Source organism: Thermomyces dupontii (genome assembly GCF_041956625.1).
Source record: "Thermomyces dupontii strain NRRL 2155 unplaced genomic scaffold VTN31scaffold_5, whole genome shotgun sequence".
Classification (NCBI taxonomy): Eukaryota; Fungi; Ascomycota; class Eurotiomycetes; order Eurotiales; family Trichocomaceae; genus Thermomyces; species Thermomyces dupontii.
The window spans coordinates 927,968-946,889 of record NW_027192311.1 but is presented as its reverse complement, the minus strand read 5'-3'; the positions used below and the strand labels follow the sequence as shown (position 1 = coordinate 946,889).

The following is an 18,922-nucleotide window of genomic DNA, read 5'->3' as shown; positions in this document are numbered from 1 at the left end:
CAGTTTGTGTCCGTCTGTAATCAAGGAGCACAGTAGGCGCGAATGACATCAGATATGTTTGGGCGCCTCAATAACTGCTTTAGCTAGGGGAGGAAGATCTCTTGATCGGTCGAGCATACTGCAAGCCGAGCCGCCATCGGAAATAGCTCATCGCATCGGCGATCGCTGCATCTACACTGACGCCCACCAGATCTAAGCCCAGAGACGCAAGTGGTTCGAGCAAAAAAGATGTGATAATTGATTGTATCGAGAAAATCGTCAGCCATTGCTTGGAAACCAAGGCCTTGTCAGGATAGAGTACATAGGCACTCCTTACTTAGTAATAGATCTGCACATGTCGCATAACGTACCGAAATGATGCCACGCTTCTTGAATGAAATGCAGCTGAACAAACGGCATGGCAGACGGCTCCTGATAGCTTATACAGTACTGCTTATTGTTGATACACTGGAGGAATGGACCAGTTCCAGTGTTGCTTGAGAAATATCGAATGTGCTGTATTCGTGATCATGCCTCGCCCCATTCTCGTGGATCCGGTGCAAAGTTTGGATTGAAGAACCAGATCTGAACGCCGATCTATTGGCCAAGGAGCCAAAGACTTCATGATCTCCAAATCCACGGTAGTATTGTGTGTCGTAAGGGTCAGGCTTTCTCCACGCTTGAAGCGTTGAGGTCGATGAGGTGCGAGCTCGGATCAAAGGATTGCCCCGGAAGCGGACTGGATGCAGGGTTACCGTGCCGCTTTTGAAGATGGGATATGTGGATCTCCGTATGGGAAAAGGGCAACTGGCTTAGCACCTTGACTGACCTGACCTCTTGGCGACCAGCCTTGGCTTGCCCCGCCGCGCACGCGGGGTTTGCTGTTGTTCTGTTTGATCCGAAAGCCAGTTGACTCTTCCGTCTCGCACTGCAGGGTTCAATTGTTAGTCTTCTTTGCATTGAAAGAAGAGCTATATATTCATCTGCGAGGATTTGGATGGTAGTGATGACTTTAGTTGTTCAGTGCTGGACCTTACATATGGCAGAGTGTGACCTCATAGGTCTTGGCTACAAGGATGGACGAGTACGTACGTCCGGTAACTGGTACCTAGGTTAACCTACCGTTCCGAAGCTCTTATCGTACCGAACGAAAGCTTGCTTCATGCATCCCTTGACCACAGTTTAAGGATGTACAAACCTCTAGAGTGACAATGGTGCCGAATCATGTAGCATAGGTAATGGATCATTACAAGGAATATTTTTTGTCTTGTCGCGAGAATCGTGAGAATAGAGTTGTGGCGGTGGCAGACGATAGTATGACGCGGGTTGCCCCTCCATGTTGCGGTGTTGTTTCTGCCAGCTGTCCCGCCATCTCCCCTGACTCAATTGTCGGTGAAGAGCTCCATTTCTCTCTTTATCCTCTAGTTAGAGCTCCTGCTTTATTGCCTTAACGTTCTAATCTCACTGCGTCGCAATGTCGGTTCAGACGGTGACTCTGACGCCCTTCACGGACCAGAAGCCGGGAACGTATGCACAGAACCCCTGATCATTCAAAGAGTTTCACGCTGACAACATCGTTTCTAGCTCCGGCCTCCGTAAGAAAGTCACTGTCTTTCAGCAGCCCAACTACTCTGAATCCTTCATCACCAGCATTCTGCTGTCTATCCCCGAGGGTGCCGAGGGTGCGTTCCTAGTCATCGGCGGCGATGGGCGGTACCACAACCCAGAGGTGATCCAGAAGATCGCCAAGATCAGCTCGGCATACGGTGTGAAGAAGCTGTTGGTGGGCCAGAATGGCATTCTCAGCACTCCGGCGGCCAGCCATCTCATTCGCAAGCGGAAAGCGACGGGTGGGATACTGTTGACGGCCAGCCACAACCCGGGCGGTAAGCTTCGTTGATACCTATAGAAAGTGGCAATGGATTGACAGTTGAATAGGGCCCAACGAGGATTTTGGAATCAAGTACAACCTTTCGAACGGCGCCCCGGCCCCTGAGTCCGTCACCAATAAGATCTATGAAACGTCCAAGAATCTGACCTCATACAAGATTGCTCAGCTTCCGGACGTGGATCTGGCCGCCATTGGCACTCGCACATATGGCTCGCTCGAGGTGGAAGTTGTGGACTCCGTGGCGGACTATGTCGAGTATCTGAAGGAGATTTTCGACTTTGATTTGATCCGCAACTTCTTGAACACGCACAAGGACTTCAAGGTTCTGTTCGACGCCATGCATGGAGTGACCGGGCCGTATGGTGTGGCTATCTTCCAGAAGGAGCTTGGACTTCCTCCGAGCAGCACGCAAAATTGCGAGCCGAAGCCCGACTTTGGCGGCGGTCACCCGGATCCCAACCTGGTGTATGCCCGTGAGCTGGTTGAGACTGTTGACAAGAACGGGATTCACTTTGGTGCTGCCAGCGATGGTGACGGCGACCGCAACATGATCTACGGCGCCAATACGTTTGTGTCGCCCGGCGACAGCTTGGCCATCATTGCCCACCATGCCAAACTCATTCCGTACTTCCGCAAGCAGGGTGTCTACGGCCTGGCTCGCTCGATGCCCACCTCGGGCGCGGTTGATCTGGTCGCCAGGGCTCAGGGACTGCAGTGCTACGAGGTGCCCACTGGCTGGAAGTTCTTCTGCGCGCTGTTCGACAACAAAAAGATCTCCATCTGCGGTGAGGAGAGCTTCGGCACAGGTAGCAACCACATTCGGGAGAAGGATGGCGTGTGGGCGATTGTGGCGTGGCTGAACATCATTGCTGGCGTTGCGCAGCAGAGACCGAACGAGACGCCGAGCATCGCCTCTATCCAGAACGAGTTCTGGCAGACCTACGGCCGCACTTTCTTCACTCGCTATGACTACGAGAAGGTCGACAGCGATGCTGCGAACAAAGTCATTGCGCACCTCTCGGAGCTCGTCAACAACAAGGATTCGTTCGTCGGGTCCACCGTGTCCGGCCGCAAGGTCACCGATGCGGGCAACTTCTCGTACACGGACCTGGACGGCAGCGTCAGCAAGAACCAGGGCCTGTATGTTCGGTTCGATGACGGCAGCCGGATCGTGGTTCGGCTCTCGGGCACCGGTAGCAGCGGCGCCACCATCCGTCTCTACATCGAGAAGCATGAGAGCGATCCGAGCAAGTACCAGATCAAGACGCAGGAGTATCTGAGGGATACCGTCCAGGTGGCCTTTACGCTGTTGAAGTTGAAGGAATTCATCGGGCGGGATGAGCCGGACGTCAAGACCTAAATGGCTTGGCCCCTTACTCCAGAAGACAGGGCAGTTCGATGATCATAATCGCAGGGTTACATAAGGCATGATAGGGAACAGGTGTCTAGCGAATACGTCTTGAGTAGTATGCCTACCCAACCATCACAAAATCAACCATGTTATTAAAACCGTCAGTCACTGGTATTAGCCGCCAAGTATATATCAGACGTTTAGAAGACAGTCTTCATCTTTGAATCCCACCATTCCTTCCATCGAACAACGCATTCCCCTCTCCGAGCCTCCTCCGCCGCAAACACAACGGCATGGCTCCTCACCGCTTCCTCCAAGGTACAACCCACAAAATGATTCTGCGCCTCACGGACATCCCATCCCTGGTTCTCAACGGCATCGACGGCGCCGACGAACTTCCTCGTCAGGCCCCAATCGCCGCCACCATGGGTGCGTTCCTCCTTGGGGTTCTCCGCGCGCGGGATCTCGATCGTCGTCGTGCTGCAGGTGTCGAATGAGTAGATGCGGATCGTGCGGCTGTCGTACTCTATCTCCCCCGCGGTGCCGTACACGCGGCCACGACGCTCACACTGTTTCTCCGTCGGCGCGATCATGTGCAGCGTGGCGGTTTTGGCGATGCGCGAGGGTTGGTCCTTGCTGCGGGGGTCATCGTCATCGTCCCATGTCAGGGTGACGAATTGGTCGTCACAGACGTTGTTGTCTGATTCGTAGACACAACGGCCGTACCAGGCCCGCGCGGCGATCGTCTCGTCGGCCGTTGTCTCCCGGTCGTAATCCTCAGCGAGTTTCTCAAGGAGGCGTTTGCGAGCCACTTCGACCCCCTCCGTGTGATACGCGTCCTCGATATCCGGGCTCACAATGCTGACCGGCCACGAGGCCTCCCCGCGCGCGAGGTTCAGATCGTCGTAGATGCGTACAGCGCTGTAGTTGCACTGCCGTTCGATTGGGCAAGAGAGGCAGTTGGTCGCCGCACCGGCCTCTTTCGGCTTGCGACTGCGCCGGAATTGTGTCAGCCGGCCCGAGGACGTGATAGTGCGCGGCATATGCGGCGGCATGTCTGCCGGCGCGCCGGGCGCCGGCGACGAAAGCAGCCAGATCAAGAAGTCGATATCATGGCAGGATTTCGCCAGCAGGGATCCCACCCCCTCGGGCGTCTCCCGACGCCAGTTCCCGCGGACGTAGCTGTGCGCAAAGTGCCACCAGCCGACGGGCTCTGTATGCTCGATGGAGATGATGTCCCCGATGACTCGGTCTTTGAAGAGAAGCTCCCGGAGCCGCATGTTGTGCGGATTGTACCGCAGCACGTGCCCAATGGAGAAGATCTTCGTCGGCGCCGTGTTCTCTTGACCTTCCGGCACGAGCGCGCGGTAAATCCGCAGACAATCCCGTAGGGATGTCGCGAGGGGTTTCTCGCAGAGCACATGCAGGTTCAGCGGCGCGAGGGCGCACATGATCTCGACATGCGCCTCATCCAGCGCGCAGACAAACACCCCGTCCACGCCAACTGGGACAGAGGAACAGTCGCCCTGCGCAGCCTTCCGGCGTCGCTGCTGCTCCCAGTCCAACCACTCCCGCCAGTCGGAAAACTCCTGTCCTTCCGCCGCCGCGTTCCCTTTACCCCAGATGAACCGCTCGCCGAATTCTCGGCGGCTGTAGGGTCGTGGCTCGGCTACCGCATGGATGACTGCCGAGGTCGCTTCCGTGACAGCTTCGGCATATGCGTGTCCGCGAGATCCAGCGCCGATGACGAGGAAACGCAGCTTCTTCGTTTGGGCGGTGCCATTATTGTTGCCATTGCCCGCGGAGTTGGTCGCTCCGGTCTGCACTGGAGTTTCGATTGCCATGGTTGTAAGTGTCTGTCAAACTGATGATGCCTGTGCTGTTTGGAGCTGGACGTTGTCGATGCCAACCAGCGTGGGCATCAAGGTGTTTTTATCTTACTCCATTTGTCCCACGTTTCATTGGTTGGTTGGCGGTTGCAGCGAATGGAGTACGACAGTTTGTTCGTGTTGCATTCATCTAATTATTGCGTGGGGGAATACGACTTGGTACGGTATGAATGGCAGATGATAAGGGATAAGGGATCAGGTCGGAGTTGAAGCCGAGTAGCTTCGACGATGATTGCCCGTTGTTAAAGCTGATGGTGAAATACTACATAGAACAGATTCAGTAGCCTACCTACCTGATACATAACCTCCAATACACGAGACGGCTTTCAATTTTGACTAAAGGCTGAATCGATTCAGATCGTGCACCTATCTACCTACTCGGTACCTTCCTAGTACTTACGCACTCCCGGCGAGACCTGATCTCTCGTGTCCTGCGTACCAACTGTCCTAAACCTACGTATCAATCACTGCCAACTGGCCTTCTCACTCAGTATTCTGTACTCCATGAGAACTGAATTGAAGCATTTCCTGGGAGATGACGTTTTCTGTACCGATCGGGCGATGAGTTTTATCCACCAGGGTACTGAATCAAAGGATCTCGCGGCGTTAAGCGCATAGTACTTCGGCTACTCCCAGACAACCGTTTCTTGCCGATTCTTATCAAAAAAAGTAATAGACCGTTTCGATTACGTTTGACCAAAGAGACAGCGGCGGTAGTATTTCATCTCCTCGATACTCTCCAAAATATCATCCTTTGCCAAATGGGCCCCCTTCTTGGGCGGGGCGTTCTGCAGCACATCATCGCTACCCCATCGCCGTACAGCCTCCTTGATCGCGCTGACGTCTAGTATCCTATAATGCAGCCACTCCAGAACCGGTTTATAAGGCTCCCTGGCCAGAAAAGCCTTGTCCGCATGGACGCTATTTCCCGCGAGCAATGCCGTGCGAGGCTCCCGCACGTACGTCTTAATGTACCTCAGCAGCTCGGCGGCAGCCATATCTGGACTCGTCGAGGACGTCTGAACCGCGGCAGTGAGACCGGAGCGGCCGTGGGTGTCAATGCACCATTGCGACATGCCATCGAGAACGTTCTGGGGGTGGTGCACCACGACTTCGAACCCGTGCGGGTCGAGGAGGTTTAGCTGCGCATCGGTGATGAAGCAGCAGATCTGGAGGATGTGGTCGTTCTGTGGATCGAGGCCGGTCATCTGGGTCAATTAGCAAGACTTTCCGTCGTTCGTCGGCGCAGGGAGACGCACCTCGCAATCGATCCACACTAGGGGCGCTGTTGAGCGAGTTAGTGCCATTCTGCCAGACGATAAACCTCTTGTGATAATGTTGCCCTGGTAAAATAGAACACATGGAATAACGTATTTGACAGAAGACGGGGCAGGACAAAAGTTGGAACAGTTATACCTAACTGACTACTCCGTACTAGTGGGAACGCCTGAGGGAAGGCAACTAAGTACTACTGTTGCCCACATATCGACACACGCAATCACGTGAGCAAGTCAGGTCCTAGTGCGGTTCTCGAACACTTTCATTTTCAGGACACCTAGGTCGCGATGGCTGGAAGAGATAAATCGCAGATTTCCTGAGAATATCGTTCCTTTGTAACCGACCCAACCTGGGAGCCTTGCGCGAAGCTCGGCCCAGGTTAGTTGAACTTCTCCGTCGTCAACGGTGCATTCTTCCTTCCGCTGCTCGCATCACAATGCCTCACGGTGAGTCATGCGCCATCACAGCGGTGTGTGCCGCGTGGCACCGAGGGTACCATTTACGAGAAGGAGCAAAGCTTCGATGAGAATCTGAAGATTCAGATTAAACCAGAAGAGATCACATTCATCAAAGAGCTGAATCGCTCAAAGGCGTCATCGGTCTTCTACATAAAGTATGGTGACAAACCACGTATCCTGAAGGTGGTACGTTGCTCTTTCACCCCTAAACTATCACTTGTTCAACCTCTGATCGTGTTCAGTTCCACAACGATGGAGATCCTGGATATTCCGATAACGGACTTCGCGACTTGAATCGCGCCCGCTGCGAAATCCGAGTCTACTGCCGCCTCAAGCAATCAGGTCTGTGCGACAAGGGCTGCGTGCCTCAATTTTATGGTTGAAATGAACAAGGCAATTTCTGGTATTAAACAGATACATTCAAGAGCCCTGATCGAGCACTGTGACCCTTATCCAAAAAATATTCAGATTGTCCCTGCAAAATCTGGAATACCGGAGAGGGTAGTATGGACCGACTTCGATGTCGCAATCACCTACCCTGACTCTTCTCATATCCGGGAAGAGAATCGTCGATGGTTCGACATTGAAGTTGCATGTGTTGAGGATGCTGGAAAACTTCTTGTTGGTGCCCCCGATGATCACAATCGCCTGCTTGTCTTACGCTGACAGAATTCACAGGCAGATGATCAGAAACAAGGTCTCCCCCCAAACACGAAATTCTACTGAGATGATAATTAATCTGCCATGAAATTCTCATGACCGTCAGAATCTGACAAGACATGAATTTGCAGGCTCCGTCTAGGTTAGATCCCCTCCTCTGACGGAATATCAGATTAACGTTTTATTTGTCTCATCTATATTTCTTGTACATCTTGTACTATACACTCCCACCCTGGCCTCCCGGAGCACATCGCAACCTTCCTCCGCGAGACTGTCCCGTGCCTGGACTCAGCGTGATTTAGAAGCGTCATTCTGCAACTGAAATCCTCTTTGCACAGGAAACATCGCACTATCTTCACCGGATGGCGTCGGAGATGGAAACGCTCGAAGTGCTTCGTGAGAGCACCCGGGGAGCTAGACTCGTGAACCCGACTAGATATGGACTTCCGCTCATCTCCGGTGTCTAGCGAATACGTCTTGAGTAGTATGCCTACCCAACCATCACAAAATCAACCATGTTATTAAAACCGTCAGTCACTGGTATTAGCCGCCAAGTATATATCAGACGTTTAGAAGACAGTCTTCATCTTTGAATCCCACCATTCCTTCCATCGAACAACGCATTCCCCTCTCCGAGCCTCCTCCGCCGCAAACACAACGGCATGGCTCCTCACCGCTTCCTCCAAGGTACAACCCACAAAATGATTCTGCGCCTCACGGACATCCCATCCCTGGTTCTCAACGGCATCGACGGCGCCGACGAACTTCCTCGTCAGGCCCCAATCGCCGCCACCATGGGTGCGTTCCTCCTTGGGGTTCTCCGCGCGCGGGATCTCGATCGTCGTCGTGCTGCAGGTGTCGAATGAGTAGATGCGGATCGTGCGGCTGTCGTACTCTATCTCCCCCGCGGTGCCGTACACGCGGCCACGACGCTCACACTGTTTCTCCGTCGGCGCGATCATGTGCAGCGTGGCGGTTTTGGCGATGCGCGAGGGTTGGTCCTTGCTGCGGGGGTCATCGTCATCGTCCCATGTTGCTTTCAAGAAGAGCCCCTTGTTCGATTTGATTAATAGCTTCGCTTTGGCCTCCTCGAGGAGCCCCCAGCCTCGTCCACGATCTCCTCCTTTTCTCCGGCGCCATGATGCTGTCGTTGCGTCGGTCGTGGCACCTTTCCCTCTACGACGCCGCAATATACTCTCACCGCATTAACCGCCGCGATGAGACGGTTAACGTCGGCTTCAACAGTCTCACCGGGAGGTTGCAACACCGCCTCGAGAAGCGCGAGATGCTGGGGGCTCAGGGCTGGCGAACTCGGTAATGCCCCAACCACCTCCCCTTCGAGATTATCCCCGCGGAGCTGGTGTTCGACATCCCGGACCGGCTGGTCTCTGGAGAACGTTTCGCGTTTCTCGCGCAGCAGTTTCCTGCGGGTTAGCCGCAACTCGTTCTGATACTTGCGCCGCACCCGTTCGTATCTTTGACGGGCGAGCTTGTACTCATCTTCTGGACCACGCTGCAGGTCACGCATCGTCTTGTACAGCTTCTCCTTCTGCTGCTTCAACTTCTGCAGTGCTGGCTGCCCGTCAAGATGGCGCAAATCTTCGGCGGTCAACCGAATTGGCCGCTGCGGATCGATCGTTCTGCTCAGTGAGCATGCCGCGCGAGTCACCGCAGAATTTTGCGATTCGTCTCCCCGCCAGATGCCTTGTAGGTCCACGTGGACATCAACACTGTAATGTTTCTCAAAAGTGCTGCTGTCCGCGTGCTGCAAAATTACATTCTGCAGCTGTGTCGAGACACGGGCTGATCAAAAGGACATTTCGGTCAGCGCGAGGAATTTCAGCAAGGATATGGGCAAGTGCTTACAGTTATCATTGAGAGCCTTCGCGGCTCCATAGCGCAAGCAATATGGTGTCACACGTGTGGCGAAACCCGTGATTTCGCCCACACGACTCATGGAATAACGTATTGAGCTCGCGGAGAGGGGGGTCGAGGGATCAGGGCAGACGCCATCTACCGTCCTGTCGAGCTCGCAAAACAAGTAGTCATTTTTATTCCGTCCCGGAGTTCCAGCGACAGTTCCCTGAGCCCCTTAGGCACCTTTAGTGTGTAGAGTTTTTCTGGCCCATCTAGGCCAGCGGCCTTGAAAGCCCTTCGGTGGAAGAGCATACCAAGAAGAAAGATGTGGGGGCTAATCACCAGGGTTGGGTCGAACGGAACATCCGGGATCGGGTAAGAATTTCTGTGGTCGAAAGATCAGCTACGCCGCTTTTACCATCCTCGCAGAGACAGAAGAGGGAGAAAAAAATACTGACATTGGCTTCGGTCCTAAGTACTGCTTCGTATGCACCAGACGGATGCGAACCACGAGGCGTGGTCGTGGCTCACCTTCACAGGCCTGTAGGCTCAGGGAAAGGTCTCCATACCTGAGCTGAGCCAGCGCCCCCGGACGGCTGCCGGTGATTGCAATGAGCTGACATAACAGGAGTTCTTGGATGCGCGACCAACCGCAGAAAAACTGTATCTCGGTCGTGGTCAGGAAGACCCGCGCAAACTCCTGAAAGTCCTCCTTATACATAACTGTCTTTCGTCGCCCGTGCCAGTTTAAATTCTTTTCTCGGGCGACTTCGGCAACCACCTACCGTCGATCGGTAAGAATGTCCCTCTCGAGTTCTGTCACCTCACCAAACAGAAAGAATCTCCTTACCGTTTTCAGCGCTTCGACAGTGTCCATCTCCAGGCGACGACCGACCTCCACTTTCACAGCCATACACCAGTACTTGACTATGGTGCTGAGCGTCGACTTGTACCGGACGCCCTGGTAGCGGTGTCCTTCTGGGCCCCGTCGCCGGTCACATAACCAGTATAAAAATCCCCTGAGAACCGTGCACGCTTGGTTCGATTGTTTGGGCTCCGACAGATGGCGAAGCCGCTCCGTGGGGTCCTGCCCATTTCCGGTGCTGTACCTGTCGAAAGCAAGAACTTGAGTCCGTACCCACTTCAGCGACAGGGTGAGCTTGGTGCCCTGTTCCGTACCACTCCCAATTTCGCTTGACATAGTCATAACACTTCATGGTGTGTTCTGAGTACAGGCGCTGCGGCTTCCCTTGGCCTTCCCGTCTCTCCGCCTGGGCCAGGTAAAAGGCCGGAGAGCATTCGTCCTCCTCGTCAGATAACAGGAGGGAGTCGTCGTCGGACGTTTCTCCAAAAGGGTCGTCCCGGCATTCGCTGCCGGCAAGTATGTTTGCGCGGACAGACTCCGGGAGAGCCATTATCCAGGATAAGGACTAGAGGTGTAAGTATGTAGCGAAACAAACAAACAACAGTACGGACGACTGCAAAAGAAACCCTCTGTACAAGGTCAACACTCCAGAGAGAGAGGGAGGTGCAAGAGGGTGACGGCGTTCGACACTTGGGAGCCTTTTATACTGAATACGGGCCCATGTAGCCAGCTACCGTGCCTCATCCTAATCAAGGATATCGTTGAAGCATTCATCATGGGCTCCCGGTTACTACCCCTGCTGGTTGACCCGCGACAACGATGCAGTGTCGGCAAAGCCAGAGTCCGAGGGCTCAAAAAAGAGTACCAAGCAGATGCTCAGCGTGCCCACAAAAAAAAAGGGTCCCGAGAATCGATTGGCGGAGAGGCCCGAAGCCCTAAGGCCAACCGTACGTGTGCCTGAACATGCGAACTTCCGGGCAATGCGCGCCGAAACGGGCGCGTTACTGCGACCGAGCCCGTGCTGGACGTTGTGAGGGTAAAAAGGGCACGTGAGAGCGCCAAAGGTGCGTGGCAGAAGGACGGAGGGCCGTGGCGGAAAGCCGGGATAGCGCGATGCCAAAAACGGCGTCGAACGATGCCGTTTCTGGCAACCCGCTATCCGGGACTGAGTTTTATGTGGTAAATCTGGCACGAAGAGCGGCGATATGTTTGGAACGTGTGGTTTTTGAAGGGGTTTGATTTCTGATGACCCGCCTTAGTCACCACGTGGGATGCGAGCCTCCTTGACGGATTCAGCAATTTGGAATGGAGTTGCCAGGATCGCGTTCGATAGATGACGGTCCATCTGGATGCCATTGATCAAGCAACTCTTCGATTGCTCAAGTTGTCGGGATGAGTTGTTGAATGATCAAACCACTAGGTACTACCCGAAGCGGCGGTATCTCGGAATCCTCAAGTAAATCCTAACCTAGCCTGTTAGGCTGCCGAGTAAGAGTCCTACTATGTAGTACGACTAGTAATGTTGACGATCAATCCTTTCGACCTCGCCCGGTGGGAGTTCGAACCACTCAGTACTACAGTAGCAAATAGCACAAGTAGGCTCTCAGAGTATTGAGTACAGATCTGCAGTCGTTCCGAGATAAAACGCTTATTGTTACCTAAAGCTTCGATCACTTAACAACAGCATGGTACAACTTTTGCGATACAATGGAGAATTGAGCGATTCTATGCCTTAACGCTCTCAGTACCTGTCAGTATTCTCCTTGGACAGAATCCTCTTCCGCGCGTCTGCAAAAATACTCTTCCACTCCTCCTCAGTCTTCGACGGAGGCGGCACCTTGAGGCCCTTCTGTACGGCCGGTCGCTTCAAGATGTTGTCGAACCATTTGTTCAGGGATGGCCAGTTACCCAGTTCGAAGTCCAAATGAATCCGCGACGACCGCACCCATCCAAAGCAAATGATGTCAGCAATGGTGTACTTCTCGCCAGCGAGGAACGGGCTCTGCATCAGCCGAGCCTCGAGCACGTCGTACAGCCGCTTGGTTTCCTCGACATAGCGTTTGATTGCGTAGTCCGATCGCACGGGCGCATAGACACTGAAGTGATTTGCCTGGCCTGTATGTTCATGTTAGCGACATGTAAATTCCCACCGAAGCTATACTGAGCTGGTCTACACCACGTACCCTGCATTGGCCCGAGGCCTCCCATCTGCCACATGATCCAGCTGAGCTGCTCATAATACTCCGGTGTGCCTGGAGGATAGCTGATCTTCCGGCTCGTGTCGTATTTGTCGGTCAGATAGAGAAGGATCGCTCCACTCTCAAACACGCGCTGCTCGCCGTCGGTGATGGCAGGGATTCGGCCATTGGGGTTGATCTTGAGGAACCATCTGCGGGCGGAAAATTCACGGTCAGTGACCCATCGTTCCTCGAACTATGACGAAGCACTCACTCTTCCTTCTGTCGGTTGGTTGAGATGTCGATTGCTTCGACCTTGTACGGAAGCTCGAGCTCCTCAAGGGTAATGGAAACCTTGACGCCGTTTGGCGTCGGCCAGGTGTACAGCGTGATATCGGAAACCGGCATTGTGGATTTCGATGCAGGTCGAGATGATGTGGACGTTGAGACGTCAGACCGGGGCCTCGCTATCCTAGCAGAATGGATATTGCCGGACGATGATGTCGTATTTATAGTAGTAGTTGTAGCAGTACCTTTCTTCTGACTTCTGTTGAGTCTCGGAGATTGATAAGCAATGCGGGGCACAGGGCCTACTCCTCGTAACAGTAGTATGTACCGCATCGTCGTGGGGTGTTCGCATCAATTGCCTCATCGTGTCAAAGCGTGACATCACTGTATTGCTTTTACTGCCTGGGGTCTCGGTAATTTTAGTCAGGAACCGTAAAGATCGCCGAGCCGACCTCTTTGTCATCCGCGGAACGACGATATGACCCGAGCCGCGTCAGGGACTCCGCTAGTCCTCTTACATACTACACCTTCGCCCTTCCAATACATAGTAGCAATCTCTCTTCAGGAGCACGGCCAATGCAAATGGCTTAAAAGTGAGAAATACTCCCGAATGCCGTATAACGTGCCAACAGAGCGGCCCAACATTCCTCCACCAGGTTCCACCTACTAATTCAGTAGTAGGTCCCAATGCAATGACACCGCAGGCACCGTCTGATAACCTTCCACATGAACCTCCCCAGATCATCGCCAACAGTTAACTCGCCGTCTCCAATCGTCAGCTTCATCCCCGTGGTGTAGCGGAAACTGCGCCGCCAACATCTCGATCAGACCCGAGATCGTCAATGCACGAAAACGGCACTGGCTTCACTGAATCATTGAAGGGCGTGGAGACGAAAGCCGTCCGCACGCCGGCAGGTATGACATTCTGTCGACCACGACCACAAGTAGCTACCCTGCTGATCTGTTCTTTGCTGCTGGCTCTTACCAATCCCATCCTTTTCAACGCAGACGGCGAGACCCTTATCGCCGACTCCGGTCACAGAGACAATTGACATCCCATTCGGATTGTGTGTTCACCGCGGGTCGGTGACGAGGTTCCGCCCCCAACCGGAATTATGAATAAAGCTGTTAAGCTTGTCTCATGTTGTCGAACTTTCGAATTTGAGAATCCTACCAACAGGCAGTCAAGACATTTCACAGAATTTCTTACCAGATGAAAAAAAAGCTCGGTCCTGTAAGACTGATTTCCAGATTAGGAAATAATACTGGACGGTAAACACGAGGCGGGGTCGCAGAGAGCTCCATCTGTACTATCTGGACGATTTCGTTCCGTCTGGACATCAAAAACATTCAGACAACATTCTTTCCGAGAACATCTAGTTGGCATGCTTGACTCCGTTTTCAGTCAAGGCCCTCTTCAACTCGCCCCATGCCTTGAGGACATTATTCATTTCACCTTTCTCCTCCCATTCCCTAATGCTCGTCTCCCTCAACTCCCCCTTAAAGGCAGCTGCAGAACCATCACCCTCGAAACCACCGCTAAACGCCAACTGGGGTCTTGTCGGAGCAACACGCATCCTGAGGACAGTCTCCATGCTGAGTGCGAGAGCCGCCGATGCATTCTTGCCACCCTGCATGCCGTAACTGATGATTGCGACAGGCTTTCCGGTCCACTCTTTGTACAGGTAGTCGATGGCATTCTTAGTGGCGGCCGACACGTTGGCGTTGTACTCGGGAATGACGAAAACAAAGGCGTCGAGTGCCGCAATGGTTGCACCCCATCGCTTCGAATGCTCGTGCTCGTACTTTCCCATCATGGGGATCCCCGACTCATCGAACAGGGGAAGCTTGAAGTCGGCAAGGTCGACCCGTTCAATGCTGAATCGATCGTTGTCTCCCGCCGATGTAATGACTTTGTGCACCCAGTTTGCCACATTGGGCCCGACGCGAGGAGTGCGTGTGCTTCCGATGATGAGGCCGACCTTGAAGGCCATCGTGGTGTCGCTCTTTCTTTGTTGCTTTCAAGAAGAGCCGGTAGGAATCGCACAATTCTGAAACTGCTGAAAGTGACTTGATTCGCACTGAGAGACGTGGTTTGATGCTTCCATCTCGCAGTGAGGCTTGATGCTTTATATACAGGGGAATTACGAATCCGTCTACTGAAACTATCCCAATTGTCGATTTCTAAGCAGTACAGAACTATCTCTGCTGCATTTTGGTTTGCGGCCTTGGAATCAGGATCCCTCGTCGGAAATACTGGGACTTAACTTTGTCCGTCGGTCGGTGATGCCGGGAATTGGGGGCTTATCGGACATCAGATAAGCTCTGGCCAATCAGACGCCGCCATTGTTTGACTGATCCCCCGAGGCCCCGACTCACCAAGTTCCTGAGATTTCTAATGATTTCAAATGCTTGCGAACGGGCCACCAGGTTACATGAAAATGGAGAAGGGAGCACAGAGTACATACTCGGACTACCCGTGCCTGGGGTCTCAGACCACCTAAGAGTGTTAGTAGCACGTAGAAGTTTCGACTCATGACGCGATCACCGTCGAATTGCCCCCATGAGATGCGGAGCGTTGGTGTACGATGCAAAGCAATAGTACCTGGTACTAGCTTCTGGCGTGGAGGGGTCTTGTGATGGTGTGATCGTGCGTCTGCACGTCGCTTTGGAATTGACTGCAGAGCGTCTCACGAGGCTCAAGCTTCCAGACTAGGACCTCCTTCAGCTCTCCAGAGCAGTCATGTTGTTTCGTTGACAACAAGGCATGTACTGTACAGCACTTCGGTTTCGCAAGGCTCATTTCCTCACGCAATTTTTGAGGACCTCCCCCATCGACTGAGCGAAAGATCCATCTCGAGCTTCTTGATATTGCACACTCGAGTGCTGGGAAGCACTTGGCCTAACCCAGGACGACGCGGGCTCCTCGAGTCTGTTCTATCAGTTGAGACTTGAATCGATCGGAATGTGAAGCGAGGCATAGGCGATCGAGCAATGCGTGGGAGAATCTAGTGAGATATCTCTTCTTGTTGACAATCAGTCAAGGCTGCTGTCCACCTGACAATGGCTCACAAGGCCGAGAAGAATGTGCTGGAGAGCATCTTGGAGTTCAATGAGGGCCAGCCTCCTGCCAAGCTTCACAATCCGCAGCAAGATAGTACTGTAGGTAGGTACTAGGTTCTAAGCACCTGATAAAGTGATGTCTGTCGATTAACATCCACGGCATCCATGGACGTCTCCAGGATATTAAACCTTTATTGTTCACATTCTACTTCCTTATGAAAGTAGTACCCACCAGTACTATGATCTTGAAGCCTTTCTTGTCCCTTCACTTGTTCCAGCGGGTCAGGCCAAATCACAGAACCAGGCTGAAACGACTTGCCAGCTCAGGTATTTAGGGTATGTCCACTCAAGACACAGTGGATCTCAACAGAGAGTTCTTGACGTGGCCATGATGGTCTGCTGTGTGCAAGTGGATGATGTTTGGACCTTGGACACGGATACCGGAAAGAGAAGCGCACAGGGCCACAGGCACAGCTCACCAGAAATGTGGTCGGTCACGTGGTCCCACCTGACCAGTCCAGTCTCCGAGTCTGGCGGCGCCGCCGTCACGGCACAAGCTTAGGGTAAGCCTAAAGGACTAGTAGCCTAAAATACTCTCCACAACTTCGGTCTTCCCCTCTCGTTAGTTGCAAATGAACACTCGTGGTCTGCAGCGCTGATTTTACCTGGCAATAGTTGACCTAATACTGATCACCAGTCACTGATATACTCTCTTCGGGCCTCGTGCCACAGACTCGAAGCTTTTGTTTTGGTTGGCTTGTCCAGCCACCCCGCGTTGATGGGTGCATGACCAATCCTTTTGACTCCCACCAGGTGCATTTCAGGTCCGTTGGTATGTGCCTGGTGATGTGACTGAACCGTTCCAATTGTGCCCGCAAGATTGGTTAAAGTCGTCCAACGAATCTTCGTCCGCACCAGCTCTCGTCCCCTCAATCTGCAACTCTCCACTGGAGAGTAAACTTCCTTCATTCAGACTCCCTTCTGTGCTGGAGAAGCGCCGGGTTCCGACCTCCATTGAGCAGTGGCAGCGGTACTCCAATCCTTTCTCCTCCGAACCCTGATCTTCTGGCGGACTCTCTCTCGTCATCACTATGCCGTGCTTCAAGGGATTGGCGGTCAGTATACATACGCCGGACGGTCCTCTGCCCGAATACTCCGTTCAACGCCAATCAAGAGCTTCTCGCATTGCATGTTTTATTCCAGTTCCACCACCAAAACTGTCGCCAGAGACGGGCAAGCCGGAACAGTCCACCTTCGCCATATCGATCACCCTTCTCGAACCCCACCAGATTGTGCCATACTCAACCCCCAAGCCAACGCCAGAGAATCCTTATCCAAAACCCCGGTATGTGGGACCGATGCCGGATTCGCTTGCACCGGGTGAAAAATACCCGAACGCAGTCGTTCCGTATCAGCCAAAGTCTGGTCTCCCGAATGAAACCGTCGCCGCCTATATCTATTTCGACGGACGACAGAAGGAAGAGGTCGCTACGTTGCTACGGAAAGGCGAGGAGACATGGGTCAACTCCCGTTGGGTCAGCGTACCTGAATCCGAAGGGGGCGGTCTGGCGGAGCGTGAATTTCTCTTCCGGGAAGTAGGCTTGGAGAGATGGCTTAATGGGCTTGATCTGGAAGGGAAGGATGTCGCGGCGACGATTGAGCGAAGGAGAAAGAAAATCGAAAAACGGCGCATGAAGAAGGATGCTCAACGGTCCAACGAAATGGACCAGGATAACGCCGACCGCTCAGAACGGAAAGAGGGCGTCATGCGGTATGGAGCTGATGCTGACTCGCCCCTGGGAGCTGTGTCCGACGAAGACGTTATGTCGGACGACTCAGATTCGGACGATGATCCGATTCCGGAGTCCGCAGGCCAGATCAAGGTTGCTCTGTTCCGTGTACAGGCTTCGGGAGAAGTCAAGCGAGGGGAGTATTCACCACAGTTTGATGCTCACGATGATGAGGATGAAACGGAGGAAGGAGGAGTGGGTGTCGACCACACAACAAGCTTCGCACAGCCCAAATCACTCGATCCTAAGTCCATCAGCACTCAGACCGTGACGCCGATTGATAGCCCAGACTCACCCTACGCGGTGTTCACTTTCATGTATCGAGGGGAGCGTAAGTTGTGTTGACTTTTTACCCGGAGCAAGTTGACTGATTTCGCTCAGGGCAACTGCAAAAGATGGGCATTCTCAAACCCAAGTCACAAAAAGATACCAAGCGTCGGTCATTACAGCCGGATTTCTCCAATTTGGGTCCGTTGAAGCCAGGTGGTACCGTTGGCTTCCTGAACTACCGGGAGAGCAACGCCAGCGGCCGGGGCAAGTCGAAGAGAGGGTCAGCGGATGACATGGATAGTGATGAGGAGGAAGATCAGGATCGGTTGGTTGACAAGGCGGATGAAGAAGCTACCAACGATGTTACTACGGAGCTCACGCCAGACGATCTACGACGGCAAAAGGTGCTGGAGGAGGGCGTTCGAAAGATCCGGGTATGATTTCCAATCCTTTTCTGTCTTCATGGTCTGCGCTAATTTGCCCACACAGTTGAAACGGCAACATTCGTCAGAAGATGTGACGGAAAACACGTCCAAATCGGACACGCCTGCATCCGCATCGACGCCACCTGCTACTTCCTCCACTCCTCCCTCTCATGGACCGGCATCGACATCGAAGACAGCAGAAGGCGCTTCCAGTGCCCAGGAGCCGGCACCGAGTAGTGAGTTCATTGGAAGTCCCATGAAGAAGGCGAGAGCCAGCGTCTCTGCTGCTGACGAAGACGATCTTCGACGGCGGCTGGCCTCCGGGTCTGTTGCGGCTTCCAGTGCTCTTGGGGAGAAGCTCCAGCCGCCGACTACATCCGCAAATACTGACGCAACTCCTGCAGCCAGCACCGGTGCTGGAGCTAAGGGTAGTCATTTTGGAAACAGCGTGAGTACGCAGCTCACACAACCGCCATCCGCTGAGATGGAGGAAGGAGAGCTTTGATCCCCCTCAGGCGGATCATATCGCATACTACCATGAACAATCCATACTTGATTATTTCTTTCTCTAACGTGCTCTGTATCACTGGAGTGATGAGCGGCAATGATTCTTATGTTCCTCATGGGTGCTGTGTGTTTTTGCCGTCCCGTTTCTCATACCGGGTTGTAATTAGGCTGCAA

At 53.4% G+C, this 18,922-nt stretch overlaps 8 protein-coding genes across 8 annotated transcripts; 2 read left to right on the top strand and 6 right to left on the bottom strand.

The window, feature by feature from the left end:
- Nucleotides 1-1,453: 1,453 nt before the first annotated feature.
- On the top strand, nucleotides 1,454-3,230 carry VTN31DRAFT_5619 (uncharacterized protein; the record flags this gene model as incomplete). Its single annotated transcript, XM_069406138.1, has 3 exons — nucleotides 1,454-1,506; nucleotides 1,564-1,865; nucleotides 1,918-3,230. The coding sequence occupies 3 exons, from the start codon at nucleotides 1,454-1,456 to the stop codon at nucleotides 3,228-3,230; spliced, it is 1,668 nt and encodes a 555-aa protein (XP_069259776.1).
- Nucleotides 3,231-3,421: 191 nt separating this feature from the next.
- Nucleotides 3,422-5,065, bottom strand: VTN31DRAFT_5618 (uncharacterized protein; the record flags this gene model as incomplete). The annotated part of the gene is made up of 1 exon (XM_069406137.1): nucleotides 3,422-5,065. The coding sequence occupies one exon, from the start codon at nucleotides 5,063-5,065 to the stop codon at nucleotides 3,422-3,424; it is 1,644 nt and encodes a 547-aa protein (XP_069259775.1).
- Nucleotides 5,066-5,796: 731 nt separating this feature from the next.
- VTN31DRAFT_5617 (uncharacterized protein) lies at nucleotides 5,797-6,417 on the bottom strand (the record flags this gene model as incomplete). Its single annotated transcript, XM_069406136.1, has 2 exons — nucleotides 5,797-6,318; nucleotides 6,370-6,417. The coding sequence occupies 2 exons, from the start codon at nucleotides 6,415-6,417 to the stop codon at nucleotides 5,797-5,799; spliced, it is 570 nt and encodes a 189-aa protein (XP_069259774.1).
- Nucleotides 6,418-8,572: 2,155 nt separating this feature from the next.
- VTN31DRAFT_5616 (uncharacterized protein) lies at nucleotides 8,573-9,463 on the bottom strand (the record flags this gene model as incomplete). The annotated part of the gene is made up of 2 exons (XM_069406135.1): nucleotides 8,573-9,309; nucleotides 9,373-9,463. The coding sequence occupies 2 exons, from the start codon at nucleotides 9,461-9,463 to the stop codon at nucleotides 8,573-8,575; spliced, it is 828 nt and encodes a 275-aa protein (XP_069259773.1).
- A 56-nt stretch (nucleotides 9,464-9,519) lies between these two features.
- VTN31DRAFT_5615 (uncharacterized protein) lies at nucleotides 9,520-10,084 on the bottom strand (the record flags this gene model as incomplete). The annotated part of the gene is made up of 2 exons (XM_069406134.1): nucleotides 9,520-9,748; nucleotides 9,822-10,084. The coding sequence occupies 2 exons, from the start codon at nucleotides 10,082-10,084 to the stop codon at nucleotides 9,520-9,522; spliced, it is 492 nt and encodes a 163-aa protein (XP_069259772.1).
- A 1,885-nt stretch (nucleotides 10,085-11,969) lies between these two features.
- VTN31DRAFT_5614 (uncharacterized protein) lies at nucleotides 11,970-12,813 on the bottom strand (the record flags this gene model as incomplete). Its single annotated transcript, XM_069406133.1, has 3 exons — nucleotides 11,970-12,343; nucleotides 12,412-12,617; nucleotides 12,680-12,813. 3 exons carry the CDS (start codon nucleotides 12,811-12,813, stop codon nucleotides 11,970-11,972), a joined length of 714 nt encoding a protein of 237 aa, XP_069259771.1.
- Nucleotides 12,814-14,069: 1,256 nt separating this feature from the next.
- Nucleotides 14,070-14,687, bottom strand: VTN31DRAFT_5613 (uncharacterized protein; the record flags this gene model as incomplete). The annotated part of the gene is made up of 1 exon (XM_069406132.1): nucleotides 14,070-14,687. One exon carries the CDS (start codon nucleotides 14,685-14,687, stop codon nucleotides 14,070-14,072), a length of 618 nt encoding a protein of 205 aa, XP_069259770.1.
- A 2,160-nt stretch (nucleotides 14,688-16,847) lies between these two features.
- On the top strand, nucleotides 16,848-18,746 carry VTN31DRAFT_5612 (uncharacterized protein; the record flags this gene model as incomplete). Its single annotated transcript, XM_069406131.1, has 3 exons — nucleotides 16,848-17,877; nucleotides 17,928-18,250; nucleotides 18,306-18,746. The coding sequence occupies 3 exons, from the start codon at nucleotides 16,848-16,850 to the stop codon at nucleotides 18,744-18,746; spliced, it is 1,794 nt and encodes a 597-aa protein (XP_069259769.1).
- Nucleotides 18,747-18,922: the final 176 nt, after the last annotated feature.